The sequence below is a fragment of the Felis catus genome, chromosome C2, assembly GCF_018350175.1.
Source record: "Felis catus isolate Fca126 chromosome C2, F.catus_Fca126_mat1.0, whole genome shotgun sequence".
NCBI classification, from domain to species: domain Eukaryota; kingdom Metazoa; phylum Chordata; class Mammalia; order Carnivora; family Felidae; genus Felis; species Felis catus.
Genome location: NC_058376.1, coordinates 152,174,112 through 152,194,851, shown reverse-complemented (window position 1 = coordinate 152,194,851; position 20,740 = coordinate 152,174,112). Strand labels below are relative to the sequence as shown.

The 20,740-nt window shown below is 52.5% G+C and overlaps 1 protein-coding gene across 3 annotated transcripts; it reads left to right on the top strand.

Moving 5' to 3' along the window:
- Positions 1–7,881: 7,881 nt before the first annotated feature.
- Positions 7,882–18,575, top strand: SLC22A13 (solute carrier family 22 member 13). 3 transcript variants are annotated; one of them, XR_002145076.2, is made up of 11 exons: positions 7,882–8,332; positions 13,657–13,760; positions 13,984–14,138; positions 14,394–14,562; positions 14,787–14,907; positions 14,999–15,093; positions 15,330–15,544; positions 15,721–15,829; positions 16,371–16,586; positions 16,790–17,037; positions 17,653–18,575. XR_002145076.2 is itself a non-coding variant. In XM_003992231.3 (10 exons), the coding sequence occupies exons 1-10, from the start codon at positions 7,955–7,957 to the stop codon at positions 16,881–16,883; spliced, it is 1,656 nt and encodes a 551-aa protein (XP_003992280.1). In that variant the 5' UTR covers positions 7,882–7,954; the 3' UTR covers positions 16,884–18,575. The 3 variants fall into 3 exon arrangements, 2 of the variants coding, with proteins under 2 accessions (XP_003992280.1, XP_019666493.1); XM_003992231.3 differs by having other exon boundaries at positions 16,790–18,575; XM_019810934.3 differs by lacking the exons at positions 16,371–16,586; positions 16,790–17,037; positions 17,653–18,575 and adding an exon at positions 15,984–16,340.
- Positions 18,576–20,740: the final 2,165 nt, after the last annotated feature.

Genomic DNA, 20,740 nt, shown 5'->3' with positions numbered 1-20,740 from the left:
ACCCCTGGGCTAGGTTCATGAGTTGATTCCTCAAGATTCTGCCATGCGCAGGCCAGCCAGCTTCCGGGGTGTGGCTGGAGCAGGGCTGGAGGTCTCAGGGGCAGTTTCCCATTTGAGGGTCAGTTCAAGTGGGTTGACTGGATCTGGATCACTTCGCCAGGTTGTGGGTTCTTCTGAGTTGGCCTTCTTAACTCTGGAGTGATGGACCCATGGGGTGATACCTGCAACTTAAAGGCTGTAGGAGTTGTTAGAATAACAGTATGAGGCCCAGTCCACTGTTGTCTAAGAGGTTCCCTCTTCCAATCTTTGACCCACACCGAGTCTCCTGGCTGAAAGGAGTGAACGGGGGTCCCTAAGGAAATTGGGGCCCTCTCTATGGTATATCTCTGTAACTTATTTAGGACTACCCCCAAGGTCCAGAGCTGTTCTCTTATTCTCTTGTCTCCAATCTGGTGTAGGTCTCCTGGGAGTTTTCCTAAACATGGGGGGGTGGGGGTTGCCCACATAATAACTCAAAAGGGGAGAATCCCAGTGGCCCAGGCATGCATCAGGCATGCAGGAGGGCCAGCGGTAGTAAATCTGGCCGTGGGAGATTAGTCTCTTGGTGGAACTTGGGCAGGGTTTCCTTGAGGGTGAGATTCATCCACTCTATTTTTCCCTGAGATCTGGGGCCGGTAAGCAGTGTCCAGTTTCCAGGTAATGTTGAGGGACTTTGCCAGGGTTTGTATAATGTCTGCCACAAATGCAGGTCAATTATCACTGTGTATGGTTAAGGCTAGACCAAACTGAGGCACAATCTCCCGTAGAAGGGCTTTGGCCACCTCGTGACTTCATTCCGTTCTGGTCGGGAATGTTTCAACCCGTCCCGAATATGTGCAGATTATTACAAGAAGGCACCTGAATCCTTTATTTGGTTGTATGTCGGTAAAGTCCACCTCTAAGTCTTCGAAAGGGGCGGCCCCCATCCTTTGCGTGCCAGGCGGGGGCCGTGGGGCAGACCAAGCATTGTTTTTGGCACACGTCACACATTGTTCACTGACAGCTCGGCATACTGCCGGCAGCTGGCTGATAGAGTTCTTTTTGAGGAGGGCCTCCGGTGCAGTTTTCCCTAGGTGCGTGGGTTGGTGATATTCCTTCACTAGGTGTTTTCCCATAGATGACGGGACAAAGATGTGTCCGTTTGGCATGACCCACCATCCCTCTTTGCTTAGCGTGCCCCCTTCTGTCGAGGCCCAACTTCTTTCTTCATTTGTGTACAGGGCGAGGAGGCTTCTCTCTGGGGCGCAAGAGTCATAGTCTAGGTAGGAGCTTCGCCTGGGTCACTACAGGCAGCTGCTCTGGCTGTTTTGTCGGCCAGGTGATTTTGTTGAGTTATGGGGTCGTCTCCTGTCTGATGTCCCTTACCGTGTAGGACAGCTACCTTGTCTGGCAGCCATACAGCCTCAAGAAGCTTTAGTATTTCTTCCTTGTTTTTGATAGTTTTCCCTGCAGCAGTAAGGAGACCTCTTTCTTTATAGATGGCCCTGTGTACACGCACAGTAGCAAAGGTATACTGGGAATCAGTGTAGATGTTAACTCATTTACCTTTGCTAAGGATGAGGGCTCGGGTTAAGGCGTACAGTTCGGCCCATTGTGCCGACCATCCTTCCGGCAAGGCCTTGGTTTCTAGAACTTCGGTGGTTGTGGTTACTACATATCCTGCTCTTCGGCTGCCCTCTTGTAAATAGCTGCTCCCACCGCTGAACAGGGTGATCTCCGGGCTTGTTATAGCCTGGTCTTGGAGGTCCGGGCGGCTGGCGTAGACTTCATCCACTACTTCGGAACAGTCATGGTCGGGTTCTCCCTCCCCCACGGGAAGGAAGGTGGCCAGGTTTCGTGTTTTTACTGCTTCGAGAGTGACCCTTGGGTTTTTGTAGAGAAGGCCTTGGTATTGTGTCAGCCAAGAATTGGAGAGGAGATGATAGCCTTGGGTGCTCATGAGGAACATGACCGCGTGTGGGTCCCACGTGTTTGTCCCAGCGTGACTTTGTCTTCATCCTTGATGAGCAGCAGTGTGGCTGCCAGTGCTCTGAGGCACGGTGGCTATCCTGCTGCCACAGGATCAAGTTTTTTTGACAGGTAGGCCACTGGCCATTGTCAAGGCCCCATGCTGTGAGTGAGCACTCCAAGGGCCATTTTGTCCTTTTCATGTACAAAGAGGTTAAAAGGGCCTTTCTATGTCAGGCAAACCCAGGGCTGGGGCTCGTCCCAGAGCCACTTTATTTCTGTGAAAGCAGCCCTTGCCTCCTCAGGGGCCCCCCGTCTGGCCCTCCCAACAGGTCATAGAGGGGCCTCGCTATGGCTGAGAATCCAGGAATCCAAATGCGACAGAACCCTGCGGCCCCTAAAAATTCACGCAAGCCTCATTTTGTTTGGGGCTGTGGCAGTGTGGTGATAACTTTTTTCCTTCCCGGTCCTAGTTCTCTTTTTCCTTTTGTGAGGAGGAAGCCTAAGTATCAGACCTGCTGCTGACAAACCTGTGCCTTTTTTCCAAGAGGCCTGGTACCCCGAGTAGGACAGGAGCTGCAGGAGGGCCTTGGTACATTTCATACAGTCTTCTTGGGTGTCGCTGGCAAGGAGGAGGTCACCTATGTATTGGAGGAGGACACATCCTGTGGTTTCCCTCGGAAAGTCGGCGAGGTCTGCAGCTAGTGCTTCCCCAAAAAGAGTGGGCGAGTTCTTGAAACCTTAGGGAAGTCGTGTCCAGGTCAGCTGCATCTGGCGCCCTGTAACGGGCTCAGTCCATTCAACGGCAAACAAGGGTTGACTTTGAGGAGCCAGGCGGAGGCAGAAGAAAGCATCCTTTAGGTCGAGGCACGGAAACCATCTGGTTGACCCCGGAATTTGGCTGAGGAGAGTATACGGGTTTGGAACCACTGGGTGTAAGGAAACAGTCACTTTGTGAATGGCCCTCAAATCCTGTACTGGTTGGTATCCTTCTCCTGGCTTCTTGACTGACAAGAGCAGAGTATTCCAAGCCAACTGGCACTCAATTAGAGTACCTGCTTCCCTGAGCTTGGTCACTGAGCTCTTGTATACCCATTCTAGCCTCGAGTGGAAAAGGGTACTGCCTTTGTCTCTGAGGTTGGGCTCCAGGGATCAGGTCAACAATGATGGGGGCCCAACTCCAAGCTAGGCCAACAATGATGGGGGCCCAACTTCAAGCTAGTCCTGGTGGGTTGTCTTCAGCCCATACAGAGGGGAATGTAAGCCTGAATTCTGAGGGGCTACAGGGTAGGGCCTGTGTGCAGAATAGTCTCCATTCTTCTTCCCTTTGCAGAGTAATCACCAAGACCCGGGTTTCCTCCTGCCCTGGGTTTAATTGGAGACTAGTGTGTCCAGTGGGTTCAAAAGTTATCTGGGTCCCAAGTTTGGAGAGCAGATCCCGGCCCAGGAGAGGAACTGGGCAGTCAGGTAAGTAGAGGGACTCATGCTGGACCTCATGACCCCCAAGTTCACATTGTCGAGCTTGACAGAAGGGCTGCTGCATCGCCCGTGTCCCAGTAGCCCCAAGTATGGTTGCTGTCTTTTGGCTGAAGGGCGCCACCTGGGAAGTAACAATAGAGTATTCAGCCCCAGTGTCAACCATGAAAGTTCTTGTTCGGCCCCCTACCTTCATTTCGACCATGGGCTCATGGGGGCCAAGAGAGAAAGAGTCCAGTCCCCCTCAGTCTGATTCTACCCCGGCCAGACCAACGAGGTTCTTGCCTCGAGGTTCCTCCCGATATTGGCTGGGTTTTGAGGGCCCCTTCCAATTCAGACATTCATTCTTCCAGTGTCCCTTCTCTTTGCAGTATGCACATTGGTCCCTTGCTAAGGTGGTGGGGGTCTTCCCGTCTTCACAGCGTCTGTTTCTTTTAGTGCTCTTGCGAGAAGGGTGGCCTTCTTTTTTAGTCTTCTCTCCACTTCTCTTTCAGCTGCGACTTCTCTGTTCATGAAAACCTTATTGGCGACCTCTATCAGCTGAGTGATATTCATCCCAGCAAAGCCTTCCAACTTCTGGAGTTTTCTTCTGATATCTGGGGCAGCCTGTGCCACAAAAGAGGCATTTACCATCTGTTGACTTTCTGGTGCCTCGGGGTCAAACGGGGTATATACACAGTATACTTCACATAATCTTTCATAGTAGTCTCTGGGAGACTCCCCAGGGTGCTGCGTGACTGATGATATTTTAGTCATGTTCATAGGCCTTTTGGCTCCAGCGCAGATTCCCCGAAGGAGGTCTTCCTGGTATCGTCGGATATGGGCTTGTCCTTCTTCTGTGGTGAAATCCCACATTGGGCATTCTTCAGGCACGGCAGCTTGAGCCCAGACAGCAGAGTCATCAATCCCCAGAGGTGCGTGATCTTCTATGTCTGTGGTGGTTATCACCTCCTTGGACCTTTGGATGCGCAGATAGCTGGCACACAGCTGAGCAGTGCCCCTAGCTGTTCACAGACACCTCATTGGTTGACTCCCCTGAATTTATATTGTTAAGTTAGAAAGCACCTACCAGGAGGTGCCGTCATCATTCAAGATTTGCTTCCTTTGGAGGTCCTTGTTTCTCTACTTAGGACTGAATACAAAGGAGGCTATCATCAGGAAACTCTCCTTAACTCTGGAAAGTATTGTGGAATCTGCCGCCATAGCAAGAGCTACCAACAAAGATCCTTAAACTCACTGGCCAAAGTTGTTCTTGCCAATAGGATGGCCTTTGATTATCTTTTAGCCAAGCAAGAAGGTATTGTTATGCCCAGAATTCGTGATCCCCAAATACCTCCAGGGAGCCGAGTCCACTGTAAAAGCCAAAGAGCCTTTATTCGAGCTAGCTCGAGCTCAGTCCCCCACCTGCACCAACGCAGCGGTGACATAACCAGGGAGAGAGAGCTAGTTTCAAAAGGACAAAGGTTTTATTGGGGCCTAGGGGCAGTTGGTGAGGTAATGGCTGTGGCCTCAGCCGATTGGCTGGGGAAGGGTCGGAGTCCTGTTAGGCAGGTGAGCTGGAGGTTACTCAAGGGGAGGAGGCGTGTTCAAGGTGAAGGACACAGAACAAGATGGAGTCGGCCAGTGTAGACCCGCCCTTTCAGTATCTGTGCTACAGCCGACACCACCGGCTGTACCTGGATTAGTGTTTCTGGGGAAGTTAAAACTCAATTACATAAGACCACTGGGCAAACCACTTGGCTTAAAAAGATGACTCTTTTAGGGGATCCTTTTTTGACTTATTTGATTTTGATTGGTTGGGGTCTTGGGGACCATGGCTCTGAAGTGAGACGTTGCTTACAGTAATCGTAGCAGTCTCCTTGCCACGCTGTGTTCTCTCAAAAGCTTTAAATGCATGTTTGTTGCCACGAAACACCGAGCAGATGATCTCCCTAAGACTGGACTGTCAAAAAAGGAACAAAGAGAAAAGCCAACTAAAAAATTATGAGCCTAAAGTCACGGTCTGTGAACACCACAGAGATTCAGCAAAATACATCCTGATCTGTGAGCACCATACAGAACAAACAAAAATTGTGAGAACTACAGCGTGGTGGCTGAGGGTGGCATTAACGCCTTGCATTTTGATCCCACCGCCTAGTTAAGCTTCGAGTCTGATCGAAAGGAGGACTTGTTAAAAAAGAAACCACCGGCCTCAAATAGAGTCCCTTGTGCTAAGCCCACATCAGCAAACCAAAGTGTAACACCTGACCTCATTGCAATTTTAGTCTCTCCCAGGAATGTGACCTTAAATAAGTCAGTCTGGAACTACCTGATCAGCACCAGTGAGGTAATCCACCTGATAGATCCCCTCATTGCCCCAAAGGAGGGTCGCTGCCAGAAACAATCCACTCTTTGCTGGAAATTTTCTTTTTTCTGTCCTTTTCTGCTTTTAAATTCTTCCGTTTTGTACGGCTCCTTGGAACTCCTTTCTACTTGCCAGATGGGATGCTGCCCAATTCATGAATCATTGAGGAGAGCCAATTAGATCTTTCAATCTGCCCGGCTGAATTTTGTTTTCTTAACAGGGACAAACTCAGGATCACAGGGAATCAATAACAGTGCCCGAGCTTCCTGCCTCCTTGCAACAGCCCCCACTGCTTGGAACCAAAGAAGCAAAAATCTCCCCGACTCGAGTAAGAAGATGACGAGAGCTGAGGACAGGCTCACGTCTCCATCTCAGTTCTCCCCGACCAGGGGGACACCACATGGGGCAGTGACAACCTGCAACGTCTGTTTTCTTGACAATTCAATCAAGGTGACGCTGAGCACAAGCACATCCGAGAAAGCTAAGTGAGGAAGAAAAGATCGAGCTGGGGACAGCGGTGAGCCTGGTGGAGACTTTGGGATGGGGCAGAGAGAGAGGTCCTCTCCTTACGCGGGGTCTCGGGCCCATGCCTCTACCCTTCACCGTCTGCCCTGCCCTGCCCTGCATGCTGGCGGATTAACAGGAGCCAACATTTGTGCCAGCCAGGTGGCCAGGCAGATGCAGGCATGCCGTGTCCAGAACCGCCCCGTGCAGCCTTCCTTCCGTGCACTCCCTTCACCTGTGCTGCTCAGCCTCTCTTAAAATGGTTCAAAATCCAAAACATAAGAAGTCTTTCCTATGCATACACAGACAACTACGTGAATGTGTGTATGTGTGTGCGCATGCGTGTGTACTTTTCCCAAATGCTGTCTTTAGTCCTATCATTCCCCACCTCCTATGACTGAACGAGGTGCTCTCCAAGCCCTGGGTCTACCTGCAGTAGACCTCTTCCAGGGTAGAAAGGATGGAGACTTTTGAATCTTTGGGAGATTCCTCCTGTCAGAGATCCTGTCAGCCTCCAGTCCTGTAAGAATCCTGACCTGTCAGCCACCATGAGCCCCATTCCAGCCTTGAGGCCAGCAAGGGTGTCCACGGCTGCCACTGTGGTGTGGGGAGGCTTTGTCCTGTGTTCCTCTGTTACCACTGAGATTGCCCGTTGGGACTGGAGCTACCCTGGAGCAGCTTGCCTGTGTATTTTGGGAATGTGTTAATGGTTCCTGGATCAGAGTAGAGCTCAAAATGCAACTCTTGGTTCTTCTGTAATTGCTGTGTGCTCTCGGATTGCCTTTGGCAAGCTTATGCCCTTGGTAGGTCTCCTGGACTTCATGGTGTCCTACCACATGCCAATCACCGCTAAGAGAAAGACAAGGGGCATCTGGGTGGCTCAGTTGGTTAAGCGTCTGACTTCGGCTCAGGTCACGATCTCACTGCTTGTGAGTTTGAGCCTCAAGTCCGGCTCTGTGCTGACAGCTCGGAGCCTGGAGCCTGCTTCAGATTCTGTCTCCTCCTCTCTCTGCCCCTCCCCTGCTCATGCTCTGTCTCTCTCTCTCAAATATAAAATAAGAAAACATTAAACATTTTTTTTAATAAAAAAAAAATAAGAGAAAGATAAGATCAGCAGATCAAGAGGCCAGACTTGGCAGCTGACCAAGTTAGTAGGCAGGCTGGGTCCTTGCTCCTCTCCTGACTTACCCCCATTGTCTATTCTGAGCTGGTCCCTAGAAGGGACTTCCGTGTCCCTCTAAGTGTCAGAACTACCCTCAGAATTTGGGGTCTATCATAATGGGAGGGGTTTGAGCTGGGTGTGATTTGTTTGGGACGACATGGGAGGGAATGCTGCCTGTGCGCTGTCGAACATTTGGCTGAAGCTCGTTCCTGTGCGGGGCCTGAGAAAGTCCTTCTGTGGGGCTTGTGTCCATCGCGCGGTCAATAAAGCATCCTTGCATTTTGCAAACCAGAGTAGACTACTTTTTTTTTTTTTTTTTTTTTTATCATATTCTATCCTGCCCAGGCTACAGCCAGGGAGTTGAAGTGTGATAGGTCAAAGGCTGGATTAAACATTAACAGAGCTGTCACCTCCGCTCAGAGGAGTAAGCGCCCCAAAGCGGAGCTGCAGAGCTGTCTATGGCCCCAGGCTGACCAGTAGACATGGCTCAATTTGGCCAGGTCCTGGCTGAAATAGGCGACTTCGGTCGCTTCCAGATACAGCTGGTGATGCTGCTGAGTATTCCCGGCTTCCTGTCCGCTTACTACATGTTTGCCCAGGTCTTCATGATCCAGCACGAGGCCCACCACTGCTCAGTAGCCTGGGTCAAGAACCACACTTTGAACCTGAGTGCGGCTGAACAGCTGACACTGAGCGTGCCCCTGGATGCTGCAGGCAAGCCTGAGTCCTGCCTTATGTTCCGGCCGCCCCCTGACGACGCCAGCCTGGAGGACATCCTCAGCCACCACTTCAACGAGACGCAGCCTTGTGAGGCAGGCTGGGAGTATCCTGAAGACAGGCCCCTGTCCCTAAAGAACGAGGTAGGGCTGCCCTTTTGCCTTTGGGGTCGGTCAGCTCCTTTGCCTGACCGTCTGCCCTCAGCTGCCGGTGTTGCTGCTTCTGTATCTGCCCTGGGGCACCCATCCACGAATGACTGACCACTTGGTATGGCTTTTTTTTTTTTTTTTTTTTTTTTTTTTTTTGCCATTCATCCTGCTTTTCTCTTTGTCCTCTGACTACTGGTCCATCTACCTTTCAGTCCATATTCTGTCTCTGATTTGTCTGCCCCTCTGTCCATTTTTGTCTACCCTTTTGTCCGTCTATCCGCCGGTGTGCCCAGTTGCCTGACCTTTTTCCTATCCCTTCCTGCTTTCCTGTCTTTATGTCTTTCTCCCCAGTGCTCCCATCTGTCGGTCCACTTGCCCTTGTCTTTCAGTCTGCCCCTGCATATCTGCCTGCTTTCCTATCTTCCTGGATCCCCATCCACTTGTCTGACCTCCTGCTTGCCTGATGTGGGCTTCCTGCCCTTCAGCTGCCCTCTCTAAAGCTCTCCCCACCTGCCTCCAGGGGACCGGACGCACTGTGACTCTAGGATTTGTCCGGCAGATAACAGCACTTGCTCTGCTTAACTCATTTTCTTAGGGAGGATCTGGGCAGATAAACAGATTCCCACTCCAGCCACCTGAGCAAGGACGGCTCTCTAGAAGCATCCAGGCCCACTCTGCTGCTTCCCAGAAGCTGGGTCTGAGGCACAGAGTAGGGAGATGACTTGTCCAGGGCAACATAATGAGCTGATCGTGGACGTGGGACTCCCACTCAGGTCCCTGCAGGAGTGGGAAAGAGCACAGATGGTCCAGCATCCAAGGGGCGAGTGTTGTTGGGAGGTCTGGATGACTCATCTTGAGGGTGGTGAATCCTGAGCCTTTGTGGAGAGGGGAATCTGGAGTCCAGAAGCCTGCATTTATTTTTTTCTCTCAGGTAAAAAAAGTATTTACCTTTCAGAGGCTTTCAGAGAATGATGTTTTGACCAAAGTCACCTTTAAGATTTTCAATTTTTAAGTAATCTCTATACTCAACTTGGGGCTTGAACTCACAACCCCCAAGCTCAAGAGTTGCACACTCTACTGACTGAACTAGCCAGGCACCCCCAGGCATTCACTTTTAATATGTGACCATAAACCTGCCCCCAGAACCCTTGCAGCCTAAAGATCTGTCCTGCCTGTCTTCCTCCTGACCCTCCACCCCATTCTGCCCCATAGAGTCGCATGCGGCCTAGGAGCTCTCCCAGCAGAGCCCGGTCTGGTCCCCAGTGGCCTCTCCAGGTTCCCAGCATCACCCTCTTGGGAGGATCAGCCTCCACTGGTCCCCATATGCTGTGGGTGCCTACCTGGCCAAACACCATCCTCAAAACCCAGGCAAACTTCCAGACTTCTCAGACTTCCAGACTTCTTTAGCCCCGTTCACACCCTGTGCTGGACTGTTCATGCAATTTTATTCAGCTAAGGCTTGCTGAGTATTAACTGTGCAGGGAACAGTCAGAGGAGGGAGGCACCTTGTTCGAGCTCTCTAAGGATTTGAGGCTGCCCTCTTGGTCTTTAATCACCAACCTGGACTGTGCCACCACCGGCATTGGGCCTTAGACCTCTTGCCCTTCCCTACCATGCTTCTCCTGCTCCAACACTCTCAAGGACTCGGATTCCCAAAAGAGTGCACACCTTGGGTACTTTGTGCCCTGTACCCGCGTGCTGAGTCCAACTTTGCTTCCAGAGCTCTGTTGCGTGAGATCGTTTCCCTCTGCTTCCCATCTGTGAGGAGGGGCTCCACCACACTGATTCAGGGGAGTCTCTCTGAGCTGACTTCCCAACGTTCCTTCTGATAACCAGCAGCTTCATATTCAAACTGAAATATGGATAGTCCTAATTTGAGAAGAAAAGAGCACATTGCCTTATAGGCTATGTATTCTTGAAGAGCAGAGTGCATTTCTCCTTCTCAATCTACCTCCCAACATTTCCTGGGTGCCCGTCCTTGGTAAAAGAAAAAAATAATTCCCAGCCTTGTCCACATGAACCTTGGAATCGGGAGGGAAATAGACTCTGAATGACTAACAACAGTGTGATCTGTCTTGGGCCCAGAAAAGGGGAAAGAATGGGAGGGAAGGGGAAGCAGAGAGAATAGCCGTTTCTAGATCCGGAGGCATGAAAATGCTTGCCATGACTGAGGAATGCTGACCAACAAAGATGTTGGGAAATCAGGAGGAGATGACTCTTCCACGGTCTTAGATACAGAGCTGAGAGATTTGGGCTCTCTCCTAGAGACCAAAGGGAGCCATGGAAGCTTTTGGAACAGGGGAGGAAGATGTGATGTGTGTGCTCCAAGAATGGGGGCGGGATTCTGTGTGCCCATGTGGCAAACCCCAGACAGAACCCTCCACTCTGGGCATTAGGGTCGGAGAGGGTAATGGCTGGCGTCCCGAGGTGGGGAGCCCTTTTGCCTTGTTCCATCTGCACACCACATCTTGGCACCTCTCCAAGCTTTGGCCTCTGTGGTTGCACAGTGGGAATGATAATCCTTTACGAGGTTAGAATGAGGACTGAATGAAATAAGGGGTACACAAGCTATAAGGGGGTAGCGAGTGGTGGCCACCGAGTAGGGGCACCAGCCTCGGAAGACTCCATGGGGTTGGCATCCGTGCCTTCAGAGCACTATAGCCCCATGTGTCCGAGGTGTCGGTCACCAGCTGTGAGTTTCATGAGCACAGGGGAGCCAGTGCCCCCTCCGCTGAGCTGACATTTACTGAGGACTTCCTGTGTGACAGCCACCGTGCTAAGCATGTTCCATGCATTAATTCCTTTAATCCTGCTGGGGGACACCATGCAGTATATTTTATCCCCATTTTGTACATGAGAAACCAAGACACCAACAGATAGGTTAGCAAAGTCCCACAACACCTCTCTGTTCAGATTCCAGAGGCTGATAGCAGCAGGCCTTTATGAATTATTTTAAATAGCGTCTAACTACAAAGGCACTCTGTGATTGCTAAAAAAAAACAAACAGAATAGAACTGGGTGGGGGCGCCTGGGTGGCTCAGTCAGTTGAGCCTCTGACTTCAGCTTAGGTCATGATCTCGCATTCTGTGAGTTCGAGCCCCACGTCAGGCTCTGTGCTGATCGCTCAGAACCCGGAGCCTGTCTCAGATTCTGTGTCTCCCTCTCTCTATGACCCTCCCCCGTTCATGCTCTGTCTCTCTCTGCCTCAAAAATAAATAAATGTTAAAAAAAAAAAAAAGAATAGAACTGGGTGGAACAAGTTCAGATCCCTTATCTTGCCCCCTTTCACTCCCAGGGGCCATTAGGCAATCATTGGACATATACTGAAAATTAACAGTTGTTCTTGAGAACAGAAGTATGAGCACAATGGTATCTCCTGGACTGATTCATTTCTTGCTAAAATGATTTTAGCGATTTTGACCGATGATGAGTGGCTAGTTGGCTAGCTCTAGGTATTCATGTGTTGATTCATTCAGCAAACGTTCTCTGAGCTTTCACGCAGTTTCAGTCCCTGTCTGGGGCAAAAGGGATGCCTGAACTCCATTGCCATCCAGCAGCGGGACCTCGGAGAAGCCGCTTAACCTCCCCTTCCTCAGGGGAATGGAATAATAAATCAAGGATTGGTGTCAGAATTAGATAATACATGTGAAGCATGCAGCAGACTGCCCAGCACAGAGTGAGCCCTCAAACGGCATCAGTGATTGTGAAGCTATCACCTTGAGCCGCAGAGGACAACTCACCTGTCGTGTTTCCCCCCACCAACGTTCACGTCCGGGGCTGAGCTGTGTGCAGGGGGCACAGAACTCCCGGAAGGGCCCACAGACCAGTCGAGGGGGGGGCGGGGTCAGTCACATGTGCCTACAGTATGTGCACATGCAGTAGATACCTACAGAGTTAGGCGAACGTGCATATTTTTTCCACTCAGTTTCTCAGTCTCTCTGAGTCTCCAGGTGGGTCGCCCCACCCCTGCAGGCACATGAGCTCCCACACGCACGCCCACGCGTGTGCGTGTTCCTCCGTCTTGATCTCCTTCTGCAAGTGGGGCGTGAGGGCTCCTCTCACCGGCAGTGAATGGTGAGTTTCACAGAGATTTTGCAGCCGGATGGGGACATTTGATGAGGCCCCAGGAAGTCACAGGGGTGCCCTGGCTGTGGGCTAGAGGCCCCATTTGTCAGGAAGCAGTAATTAGTGGTGTGTCAAGGGTTCCAAACTTTGTATCCTTAATGTCTCAGCAATTCTACCTGGCATCTCCAAGCCAAAATAAAAACCTAAGTTTTATGTATTGAGTAATTAGGGCCAAACAACCTAACAGGTAATTATGTTCAAATGACTTAGGAACTGTTTTAAAAAATAATACACTAAAATTTAAAAAAAAAAAATAATAATAATGGGGCGCCTGGGTGGCTCGGTGGGTTAAGCGTCCGACTTCGGCTCAGGTCATGATCTCACGGTCCGTGAGTTCAAGCCCCGCGTCGGGCTCTGTGCTGACAGCTCAGAGCCTGGAGCCTGCTTCAGATTCTGTGTCTCCCTCTCTCTCTGCCCCTCCCCTGTTCATGCTCTGTCTCTGTCTCTCTCAAAAATAAATAAATGTTAAAAAAAAATTTAAAAAAAAATAATACACAGAAACTGAAAGGAAATATCTTTCATTTTAATTTTTTTTAATTTTTTTTTTTAATGTTTATTTAGTTTTGAGAGACAGCGCAAGTGGGAGAGGGCAGAGAGAGAGGGAGACCCAGAATCCGAAGCAGGCTCCGGGCTCTGAGCTGTCGGCACAGAGCCCGACGCGGGGCTCGAACTCAGAAACCACGAGATCATGACCAGAGCTGAAGTCAGATGCTCAACTGACTGAGCCACCCAGGCACTCCATATTTTTCATCTTTAAATAAATACAACCCCCTACTAATAGGATGTATGTGCCCATTGGGAACTGTGCAACTTCTCAGTCCTTAAACACTGACACCCTCATTTTCCATTCCCCATGGTGCTTGCTTTTTTTTTTTTTTCAAAACACCTCCCCAAAATACGGCTTCACATAGATATGATGTCGCTGGAAGGAATGTAGCGTGATCTCCTGTTGAGCCAGAACTGTCCTTAGTTGGTAGTTCTTGTAATGCCAGACAGATGTTGAGGATTGCTGCATTTTCCTTTAAAATTCCGAATGTCGTTCTGTGCCCCATGAATTTGTTCTGGTGCCCTGGGGTGCCTTTGCACACACTTTGGGAACCACGGGCATCTGCCCTGAGAGGTTTGCAGTGGGTGGGCTGGACGACAAAGGACAAAGGCTGCCCCTGGTTCACATCCGCCTGTGTCTGCCTCAGTTCAACCTCGTTTGTGGTCAGAAGCACCTGAAGGAGACCTCGCAGTCGGTGTTCATGGCCGGGCTCCTCACTGGGGCTCTCATCTTCGGGCCCCTCTGTGACCGGTAGGAACTTGACCGGCTCGCCCCTGACCTCGCATGCTCCTATGTTCCCGGTACAGTTCCCCCTCTCGCCCCGCCCCCGTGCCCTTCACTGGTGTCTGGGATAAGGCCCTGTTCCCCTCTCCCTCAAATAGAACTCGCAAGGCAGGGTCACGTGTCCTCTGTCAGACAGAGAGCCCAGGGCAGGGCTGGGTCTCCCAGACTTCCTGCCCCTCTGTTACTCCAGGATTGGCCGCAAGGTCAGTATCCTGGTGCAGCTGCTACTCTTCGCCCTCCTCGGCCTGACCACGGCCTTTGTGCCCAGCTTTGAGCTCTACATGGTCCTGCGCTTTGCTGTGGCTACTGCTGTCTCTGGGTTCACCTTCAGCAACGTCTCCCTACGTGAGTATCTGGGTCCCTAAACGTCCCCCTAGGTGAGTATCTGGGTCCCTAAGCCTTCAAGCATGGGGTGAGGCCTTGGGGTCTGGGCCGGCCACTTTCCCGGACTGCCTCCGGGGGAGCCTTGTCAGGCACCCACACCGCAAGTGGGACTGAGGCCCACCCTGACAGAAGACCGTCTAGGGAATGACAGGGAAGGAGCCGGGGGCCCACGGGGGGGGGGGGGGCTGGCCGGGTCTCATCTCTCTGTTCGCACAGTTACAGAGTGGGTGGGGCCCTCCAGGAGGACTCAGGCCTTGGTCCTGGTCCACTGCGCCTTCTCCCTGGGTCAGATGGCATTAGCAGGACTCGCCTATGGCGTCCAAAACTGGAGATATTTCCAAGTGGCCGGCACCGCACCTGTCTTGCTACTCTTCTTCTACATCTGGTGAGGAGTACTCCCCAGGAGCAAGCCGTTTCCCCCGCCCCACCTGCCCCTGCTAGCTGTGCGGGGGTGTGGTTGGAGCGCAACACTCACATTCACCTCGGGGAACGCTCCACAGTGCGATGGGTGTGAGGTTCTGTGTGCCCTGGAACAGCCGGGAAGGCCCCTGGGGGAGTGGGGGGGGTGGGGGGGTGGGCTCCAAGGTCAGAGCCATTCCTGACCTGCAGGGCCCTGCCAGAGTCAGCACGGTGGCTTCTGACAAGAGGGAGGGTGGAGGAGGCCAAGCAAGTGATCCAGAAGGCGGCCTCCGTCAACAGGCGGAAACTCTCCCCAGAGCTCCTGAGCCAGGTACTTCTCACAGGCCAAGCCCAGCCCTGCCCCTGACTCTGGCGGGCCCAGACCTTTCTGCCTGGCCCCTCACTGTGCATCATGCCCCCAGCTGGCCCCAGAGAAGACAGGCCCCTCAGGGAATCCCCTGGATCTGTTCAGACACCCCCGGCTCCGGAAACTGACCCTGATCTTCTTCTATGTCTGGTGAGCGCGCCAGGGCCCGCACCCCGCCCTGAAGCCCACGCCAAAGGGCTGTCCCGTCTCTGGTGCGTGCGCGTCAGCGGCTGGGACACGGTGGCTGGCGGTCAGGGACGGGCTGTGTGGCCTCACTGGGTTTCCCCCTGGCTGTGCTGCTGCCTCCTGCTCAGAGACAGGCTCCCTCTGAGAGGGCTGGTGTCTCATTCCCCCAGCAGTGATAGGGATTCCTGGACACTTTGCAGGTTTGTGGACAGTCTGGGGTACTTTGGCCTGAGCTTCCAAGTCGGCGACTTTGGCCTGGACATCTACCTGACGCAGCTCGTCTTCGGAACCGTGGAGGTTCCCGCCCGCTGCCTCAGCATCTTCATGATGCAGTGGTTGGGCCGCAAGTGGAGCCAGATGCTGACTCTGGTTCTGGGTGGCCTCGTGTGCTTCGGCATCATCTTTGTCCCAGCAGGTGCCGGGGCTGGCTCTGCCACATTCCTGCCCTCCCCACCCCCCCGCCTCCAAGAGTGAGGGCAACCCTGGGGCCCGGGAGCAGAGGGGGCCAGGAGTTCGGGAGGACAGGGCAGGGGTGGGGCCCGGGGCATGGGGCCGTCCACCTGCCTGTGGCTGACCGGCATCCTCCCCCAGATCTGCCGGTGGTGGTCACTGTGCTGGCCGTGGTGGGCAAGTTCGCCATGGCCGCCAGCTTTACCATCTCCTACGTGTACTGTGCCGAGCTCTTCCCCACCGTCATCCGGTAAGGGCTGCCGCCCTCTGCCCTCACCCCTCCCGCTCCTCTGCCCTCACCCCTGTCCCGCAGGCAGCTGGCTTATGAGGCCGGCTCATGGGGCAGCAGCGCGGATGGGGTCCGGGCAGCTAGGAATCTAGCCCGAGTCCCCGTCTTATCCCAGGCAGTGGAGGACAGAGAGAGAAGGAGGGCACGCCCTGGCCTTGTGGAGACTGGGATATGGAGCAAGTCTAAGAATGAATGGCTCAGAAGGAGGAACACTCAGGGGTTGCTGGGGAGACGTGAGGTGCAGCCTTTGACCTGAGACTTGGTAGGCGAGCAAGGGGGGCAGCAGATAGACAGGCCTGGAGGTGAGAGAGGCGTGGCACGCGGCCGGACCACATGAAGTTACTATGCAGGAGCAGAGAGCAGAAGGCCGGTGAGGCTGGGGAGGCGGCAGGCCTGCAGGGCCATAATGAGGGGCTGGGTCCCCCACCGAGGCGCAGCGGGGGTGGGGCTGTGGCCCGGGGGTCGCGGCTGGGTGTGCTCAGTCGGACGGGCCTTCCCACAGGCAGACAGGCATGGGGCTGATGGGCATCTCCTCGAGGATCGGGGGGATCCTCACCCCTCTCGTGAGCCTGCTGGGCGAGTACCAGGCAGCCCTCCCTATGCTCATCTACGGCAGCCTCCCCATCGGGGCAGGCTTCCTCTGTGCCCTGTTGCCGGAGACACGGGGCCAGCCCCTGAAGGACACCATCAAGGAGCTGGAGGAAGAGCCCCACCCACGGTGAGCTGCTCGTCTTCTCTGAAGCCTAGGCCCCCACCTCACTACGTGTCCTCTGTTGCTTAGAGGCCAATACGGGGGCCTCGGGAGCCACACACATCCGACTGGCTCTGGGCCAGGTCCCTTCCCCTGGGGGAGGGGCGGTGAAGGACGCTGCCACGGGACCCATTCGCGGCCGGCCGGTGACGGCCTCCGGCTCCCACCAGGTCTCTGGAGTCAGCACCTTCAGAAAAGGAAACAGAGGCTTCAGGAAGAACTTCCAGCCCAGGGGTGACCTTCGCGAGCAGCACGTACTTCTGATTGTGTCCCTGGAGCTGGAGCACAGCAGGGAGCTGCCTGGACACCCCCTGGAAATGGCTGGGGGCTGCCGGCAGGGCCCCCCTCGAAGTTGGAGGCAGCACACCCCTGACCTGGTCCCCGTCCCGGCCGCCGGCTGCCCGGTCCTGAAATGTCTGTGAGGGCCTCCCTCTTCTCGTCACCCCTCCCCACCTTCCTCAACCCAGCCCACCCCCACCCCTGTTCTGGGGTCCGGCCTTGAGCGTTTCTTGGGCTTCCCTGCTTCTCTAATAGACTTGTGGGCTTACGGCTCCTCTAGTTCCCTCAGTCTGGGGTCCCCCTGCCCTCAAAACGTTTAAGCCCAGAGCAGAGCAGATGGGTAGGGCCTTTCCAAGAAGGCAGCAGCAGGGGGAGAGGGAGTTGGAAGCCGCGGCCGTACCCAGGCTGGTGGGAGAAAAGGCTGCGGATGGGAGGGTTGTAGTTCCTTCCGCTGGCTGGGCCGCCCCGCTGGCTCAGGGGGAGGCCCCGCAGGACCCGCCATCCTGCTGAGAGAGGACTCTGTCTGCTGGAAACCAAAGCTTCAGTGCTGTCCTCTCTTCAAAGAGCCTCCACCCCTGCCCCGCGTTCGGTCCAGCTCATACCTGACCTCGTGGCCCAGGGACCGGCAGTGGGGAAAGGGGGGAGGCTGGTTGTTCGCGTCCTCACCTCCCTCTTCCCTTTCACCTCTGCTGCTGCTGGCCGTGGTTGTTTCCCTGCGTGTGCCGGCTGGTCTTCAGCGAGTGTTCTCTGGCAGGCTTCTAACAGCTCCTCCATGGGGACACATCGGTGGATTTCTCAGCGGTGCTCCCAGGACCCCTGCCTTGTTCCTTCATCCGAGGAGCGTACTCACAGCTGACCTCCAGGGCCCTCTCTTCGGCCCTTGCCCCAGCACTGCTGCCCCCATCATGTCTCTTACTGCCGGCATTCCTCATCTTACGAGACAGCCCTCCTGGCTGCGTCCCATCAAGGGACCTCCAGCTAGAGTGCCTTCCCCGGTAGCCACCTGGCCCACAAGAGCACCATACATCCTTGCACCAGCAAAGAGTGGAAAAGAGCTTGCCCGGCCTCTTCCCCTCCTGTGCCCTTCCTCCAAGGCCTCCCCAGCTAACTGCCCTGCAGACAGTGAGGTTCCGCCTCTCCCCAGAGGCCCAGGCCTGAAGAGGGGTTCCTTCTGGACCTCCCTCCCTTTCTCCCACTCACCTTCCCTAACGGAGGCTGGAGGGAGTGCTCCCCATCTTTGTAAATCTGGCTCGAAGGTCTCCAGCACCTCTTTTGAATACGCGAATCTTTATTGAGGACATAGCAAAAGGCAAGTTGGCACTCCACGTTCCCCTCCCCCAAGGTGGGAGTGGGACACATGGGACATTTCTCAGACTCATGACCAAAGGAAGGAAAAAGCCAATGGTCACCTGATAAAGATCACAGTCATAAAGGACACAAGACTCCATCAGTTTGTAACTGTCTTCGTGATTTACAAGAAAAGCACAATCCTAGGAATAGTCAGACCTCCAGAAACCTATAGACTCAATTTCTTGGAGCCCTAACATCACCTCCTCCCTTCATAGGATAAAAAGCCCTACACAATCAGTCACTCCTCACACTTAGAATACAGATTTTTCTGCCCACGAGTTCTGTCCTCGGACCTTAATAAAATCACTCTTTTTTTTGCACCAAAAACATCTCAAGAATTCTTTCTTGGCTGTTTGCTCTCGGACCCAACCTCCAGATTACATCATTTATTACTTACAGACTCAGCTTTGGGATGGCGGGGAAAAGTTCTATTTAGCTTCCCGCTATGCACCCAGTCATGGACTCCCAAGCTAAAGTCACCCGTTGGGTACACCTGAAAGTCTTCTGTGGCGCAGTGTGGCACCCAGGCCAAACCTGCCTGGTCGTGAAAACAACCTGCATTGGATCTGGGCAGAGGCCAGTTCAAAGCCAGAGGCAACTCCTCCACCAAACGAGGGACATGGAGACTCGGAGCGCTGTGAAGCGAAGCTTTAATTAAAGTTCATGTGAGAGCAGATGTCTGATGGACAGGCACCCTGGGGTGGGGGAGGGGGGTTACAGCAGGCAATTTATCTCCTAGTGTGAAGTCCCCCCCCCTCCCCGATTCCTCGGCTGAGTACTACAGAGGTTACAGTCTTACCAGGAAGTCGCCTATGCCCATGTAAGCCCAAAAAGTAGTCTGATTGGACTTGAGGTGACACAGAGACTTCAGTTCTTTGGCTCATGCTCATTGCAAAGCCCACAACAAATAAGCCCTGGGAATGGAGAGGGGCAGAAGAACCAGGAAGTGAAGTGTCTAAGGTTTGGGGGAGGGAGGGTTGGTTCGTACGTATTTCCCATAGGTTGTAAACCTATTGTCAGCTAGACAGCACAGATTTTATTTGGTAATTCTGAAAAGGATTCATCTCATTTACTTCTCACAGCAACCTCCTCTACAATGTGGACACTGCGTCCTTTTGAGGCAGAATGATCTCCATTCCTGGAAAGAGACTTAAACAGATCAGGACACAGGCATAAATGCTGCAAAGATTCACCTATTGCCTTTGGGCCAGGTCTTTGAGAACTTTTTTTTAGGGATTGTGGGCTGTTGGGGGAAAGATTTTTCTTTGTATGTAATAAAAAAATGCCCTGTGGCCTGTTCTGTTTAAAAGGGAAATGTCTTTTTCAGCAAAGTGTCAGGATATAAAATCAACGCACAGAAATCAGTTGCATTCCTACACACCAACGATGAAGCAACAGAAAGAGAAATCAAGGAATCGATCCCATTTACAATGGCACCAAAAACCATAAAATACCTAGGAATAAATCTAACCAAAGAGGTGAAAAATCGATACACTGGAAACTATAGAAAGCTTATGAAAGAAATTGAAGAAGACACAAAAAAATGGAAAAATATTCCATGCTCCTGGATAGGAAGAACAAATATTGCTAAAATGTTGATACTACCCAAATCAGTCTACATATTCAGTGCAATCCCTATCAAAACAACACCAGCATTCTTCACAGAGCTAGAACAAACAATCCTAAAATTTGTATGGAACCAGAAAAGACGCTGAATAGCCAAAGCAATCTTGAAAGAGAAAACCAAAGCTGGAGGTATCACAATCCCGGACTTCAAACTATATTACAAAGCTGTAATTATCAAGACAGTATGGTACTGGCACAAGAACAGAAGAGAGCAATGGAACAGAAGAGAGAACCCAGAAATGGGCCCACAAACGTATGGCCAACTAATCTTTGACAAAGCGGGAAAGAATACCCGATGGAATAAAGACAGTCTCTTCAGCAAGTGGTGCTGGGAAAACTGGACAGCAACATGCAGAAGAATGAACCTGGACCTCTTTCTTACACCATACACAAAATAAGCTCAAAATGGATGAAAGACCTGAATGTAAGACAGGAAGCCAGAAAAATCCTTGAGGAGAAAGTAGGCAAGAACCTCTTTGACCTCGGCTGCAGCAACTTCTTACTCAACACATCTCCGGAGGCAAGGGAAACAAAAGCAAAAAGGAACTCCTGGGACCTCATCAAAATAAAAAGCTTCTGCACAATGAAGGAAACAATCAGCAAAACTAAAAGGCAACCGACAGAATGGGAGAAGGTATTTGCAAATGACAGATCAGATAAAGGGTTAGTATCCAAAATCTAGAAAGAACTTATCAAACTCAACACCCAAAAAACAAATAATCCAGTGAAGAAATGGGCAAAAGACATGAAGAGACACTTCTCCAAAGAAGACATCCAGATGGCCAACTGACACATGAAAAAATGCTCAACATCATTCATTATCAGGGAAATACAAATCAAAACCACAATGAGATACCACCTTACAC